This window comes from Camelina sativa, chromosome 17 (assembly GCF_000633955.1).
Source record: "Camelina sativa cultivar DH55 chromosome 17, Cs, whole genome shotgun sequence".
Taxonomy (NCBI): Eukaryota; Viridiplantae; Streptophyta; class Magnoliopsida; order Brassicales; family Brassicaceae; genus Camelina; species Camelina sativa.
Genome location: NC_025701.1, coordinates 14,216,008 through 14,220,373, shown reverse-complemented (window position 1 = coordinate 14,220,373; position 4,366 = coordinate 14,216,008). Strand labels below are relative to the sequence as shown.

Here is a 4,366-nt window from a genome sequence, read left to right as displayed (position 1 = left end):
ACCCGGTGTTATGAAGCCATACACAAATCCACCATTTGTTGGGATTTCTTCTTCTGAATGGTTACGTCGGTACAGAGAAAGTCGGAATCTTGGACCAGCCTATTCCTATCAAGCTCAAGGGACAAACAATTTGAGAAACTTCTTGGCTCATGGGTCTTCCAAGATCAGTCTCTTAGCCAAGTACGGGACACCAAACGAACAACCGACGGTCTCTGCTGAAAACCCAACGTTTTACCCTCAGCTCTACATGGAAGAAAATGATTCTAGAGGAGAGAAGCTCTACAACGGTCAACAAAACACAACAAATGCTTATGGCTTCAGTGACGATCCCGGACCGTTTCTTAGATTTCTGAGAGAGAAAGAGTGGCTGAATGAGAATAGTCAGAGGTTAAGAGAACCTTCTCCTGCACATATGAACAACTAAAGACGCACAAGTGAGTGAGTTAACAAGAAACTATCTCCAAGTTGGCAAGTCGTGACCACTTGTAGTTATTGTTTTGTCTCGTGTTTGTTGCACAATTTTTCAAGAGAATTGAAACCTATAATAAGAGAAGGATTGGGTTGTACATAACATAAGCAAACAAAGAAAGGAAACTTGAAAAGTTTTTAAATTCATCAAGTTCTTTTCTTTCTTGAGGAACTAGATTAGTCTTGAGACCATTAGACACAAGTATACGTATGATAACAATCAGTATACAATAATAATAATCTTCTTACATGGAAGGAATAAAGGAAACCAAAAAAAGAGGAACTAATGTTGGAGAATCGAGCAAGTAAAATCCTGATCAAGACGAAGTTCTTGTTTCAGTTCCCTTGTTCTTTCCTCAATCCAAAGAAAGAAAAGGAAACAAGAAGAGAGTACCAAGGAAAGAGTAACAAGAAAGAGTGCCAAAAAAGCTATGTACCAACAATAGAAACTGGATCTTCTTGTTGTACCAAATCCAATCCTCCTATATGCTAGTACCAAGGAAAGAGTATCTGTAGTTAACTGTTCTGTTACACACGTGTCTGCCTCTACCGGTGTGTGCATTTGTGTCATTTGGTTTTATCATTAGGTAGCAAATTCAGCTCTTGCATTTGTGTCTCCACTTGTACTAAGCCTGTCTGATCAAGAAACCTACAGAACAAAAAGGCATTGTAAGCAAAAGTTATATGCTCTTCAAGATGCATACTTTCAGTAACATTCATCTCTTTCCATAATCTTCATCAATGTAAAAAATCTTACAAAACGGGTCAACAGAGACTTCAAGTAAGTAACACAAAGATGAGATCTTTTCTAAACTAAACCCTAAATCCTGATCTGATATGGAAACAGGAACACCTTCAGCTCCTAGCTAACATTAATGCAGAGGAATATGTTTGAATCCTTACATAAAACAACTCAAGAACTGATCAGCAACAATACGACACACTAATGAAACTTTAGGAATCGATTAATAGTTCTAAAACAAAAAATTGAGTTAAAGAGATTGACATACCAATTGAGAAGGATAAAGAGAGAAGCAGCGATGATAATCAGAAAACCAACATGAACAAGCAACATAGACTGGCCACTGGTGAAAGCTACAGAGAGCATGAAAGCTAGACAAAGACCCAGTAGTAGAAACGCGAATCTCAGAGTGTTCCATGTTGGACCCTGTACAAAAATCACGATTTGAACTTAGGGTTTATAACCAAGCAAGCAAGCATCACACAAAGGGGTGAAAGAAGAATTAGACAAGAGAGAAAGATGTACGGACGTTAACGCCTGGAGCTAGAGCTCCGAGAAGAACAGCTTCCGTTGACGAAATCTGAGATTTCTTCTCCTCCTTCTTCTCCATCTTTCTTCTTCGCGGAATCAATCTGAGTTCAACGACGAATCTGGTTTTTTTTTTTTTTATTCCGAGGAAACGATCAATTTAAACCGATATTGTATACCGGTTTATTCCGGTTGATGTAAATTTGGTTTGATTTAATCCCATGTTTATATCATTGACCGTTGACTTTAGGACATATTTCATCACGTTAACCGGTTCTTATGGTTATATATATATATGGTATGGAATAATAATCGGACTTCGTCATAAAGAGTTAAACTTTCAAAGAAACGATTATGATTTATTAACCGAGACGAAGTTAAGTTCTACAAGTAGAAGCAATGATCATAATGTTTTGGAAGATTAATTAGGAATTTTAATAACGTCTCATTCTCACTACTTGTAAGTTGTAACTATAGTACTCAGTTTTGGGAGAACTTTTTCTTTATTGTATAACTTAATTCCAAAATTTCTTGTAACATTCATATTGACAGAAGAAAAGAAAAATCTCTGCCGAATCTTATGGTGGCAAATCCAATTACGGGGGCAACAACAACGATGTCTTAACCAAAACTTACGGATAACCAAAGCTAAAAGTAAGTACATTCCATCTAATATAAGAGTGTGAGACTTTGTTTAAACGTATCAATAAACTTTAATGTAAAAACTAATGTTTTAGCAAAATTGTAAGTTTTTAATCTAATTCCTACAAGTATCATCATTTAAAACCATTAACAAGGATCAACCATTGAAAATAACTTTTCATTTACAACATATCTTTATTTGATGCACACAATTTAATTTATCATATTTATATGACAAAAAATGGTGGTTGGTAGTTGAGAATTTAGGTTATACTATGTTTTTACCAAAAAAAAAAAACACTTTCGGTATACAGCCTAGACTCGCACCCATGGGTTTTGATCAATCGAATATGATAAATTTATGGGAAAATCCTGAATAAGTTATCGAAATTTACACTCACCCGAATATAAGTTAGAGTTTGGTCCGAATTATCTTATGTTAGAAATAAAAGAAATGGTTACAATAAAAAAGAGGATGAAAAAAATATTAAAAAAAAAAACATAAAATCTGCCGACAAAAAAAGAAAAAAAAACATAAAATCTTTTCAGTTTTCAATCGCAACCATCAAATATCTAAAACCAAAAATATTTTGTAATGAACAAAACAATAAAAGTAACGAAAGAGTTAATATCTCAACTAGTAAAGATTTCAGGGTTCAAATGACTCCTGAGACAAGATCATATAACATGGTCTGATCTGGTTCTAGACTTAGGTTGTGAATGGTTGTACAATACGCTCCGGACCAGACCAAACTCGGACCAGTTCGCAGCTAGTACGCCATTCACTATTCCAAACTAGTATGCACTCCATACTAGTTTGGAATTAAAAAAAACTGCAGAATGTATAAATTATATTATTAGTCCGATTATTTCAGTTTATTCCATAAAAGCTCCATACCAACTCCATACCAATAGTAAAAGTTGGGTAAAAACGTGTTCAAACTAGTTGAATCCTAGTACTTTTATCTCATTGGTTAAAGTTGTGTTTCTTTGTACTTTCTACATATATGAATATTAGATTAGGATCCGTGGTACACCGCGGGGCAAACTTATTTATAACTAAAATATTTAAATTATAAGTTGTATTTGTTGGTTAAATATGTTATAATTGTATAATAATTGTTAAATAAATCATATAATACCGTAATATAATTTATTTTTTACATAATATTTATTTAATCAATTTAATTAGATATGTATATTCTCTGATACCGACACTGTTAACAAAATAATGAAATGATATTTTATCCCTGTAACACGAATTAATGATATTTTTTATTTATATAAATATCGATAAAACCCGTCCCACTATATAACCCCGTTCCGAGATATTTTAACTCATACTATATCATCTTAATTTTTAATATTTATTGTGTATCTACAGTAAAATATTTATCATATTTAACTTTTTAAAGGTTTTAAATATTTTTCATATTTAACCTTTTAAAAATCTTTAAAATAAAGAACTTGGAATAAACCAAATAAAAGTTTTCAAAGTTTGAATACCTGATAAATCAAGCTTTCTACTCATTTGTATTCAGAATCATTTTGGTCTCTTTTATAGTATGACTTTGAACCATTGCCAATTTTTTAGACGATGTGGGATATTATATCCGTATTTTTTTATTCATCTATTGAGTAATATATGTTTATTTTTAAAATTTTGTATTACATCATATGCAGGAAAAATCACAATTTTTATTAACTAAATATATTATAGAATAATTCAAGATAATTTAAATATAAATTCAAATACAAAATGAAAAGGAATCATATATTTATATTTGAATGAGGTAGAAAGATTTCCTTATTTTTAAAAATCTTACCTATAATTAATTTTGAAGTTTTGGTAACCAATATTAAAGTCAATGTATTAAATGTAAAAAAAAATCCAAAAAATATTTTTGAGCAAAAACTACTACAAAAATACTAGTATAGATTAATTTCGTAATTACTGTTTTTCATAAATATTAGATTTTCATTTAA

The 4,366-nt window shown here is 31.6% G+C and overlaps 2 protein-coding genes across 2 annotated transcripts in view; one reads left to right on the top strand and one right to left on the bottom strand.

Moving 5' to 3' along the window:
• The window catches only part of LOC104757165 (protein SMG7L), a 4,705-nt gene extending 4,092 nt beyond the window's left edge, over positions 1-613 (top strand). Inside the window, exon 7 of the mRNA XM_010479892.2 lies at positions 211-613. Within this exon, the coding sequence (XP_010478194.1) occupies positions 211-424 (214 nt within the window). The 3' untranslated portion in view covers positions 425-613. The remainder of the gene's footprint in view (positions 1-210) is intronic.
• Positions 676-1,879, bottom strand: LOC104757164. The gene is made up of 3 exons (XM_010479891.2): positions 1,740-1,879; positions 1,479-1,636; positions 676-1,117 (listed from the first exon to the last, which is right to left on the bottom strand). The coding sequence occupies exons 1-3, from the start codon at positions 1,818-1,820 to the stop codon at positions 1,036-1,038; spliced, it is 321 nt and encodes a 106-aa protein (XP_010478193.1). The 5' UTR covers positions 1,821-1,879; the 3' UTR covers positions 676-1,035.

Bases quoted from the DNA above. Each gene is read 5' to 3' on its own strand.
- LOC104757164 (XM_010479891.2), bottom strand. From the start codon at position 1,820: ATGGAGAAGAAGGAGGAGAAGAAATCTCAGATTTCGTCAACGGAAGCT. The intron at 1,637-1,739 runs GTCCGTACATCT...ATTTTTGTACAG, and splicing joins CTCTAGCTCCAGGCGTTAAC to GGTCCAACATGGAACACTCT. The intron at 1,118-1,478 runs GTATGTCAATCT...TTTGTTCTGTAG, and splicing joins CTCTTTATCCTTCTCAATTG to GTTTCTTGATCAGACAGGCT.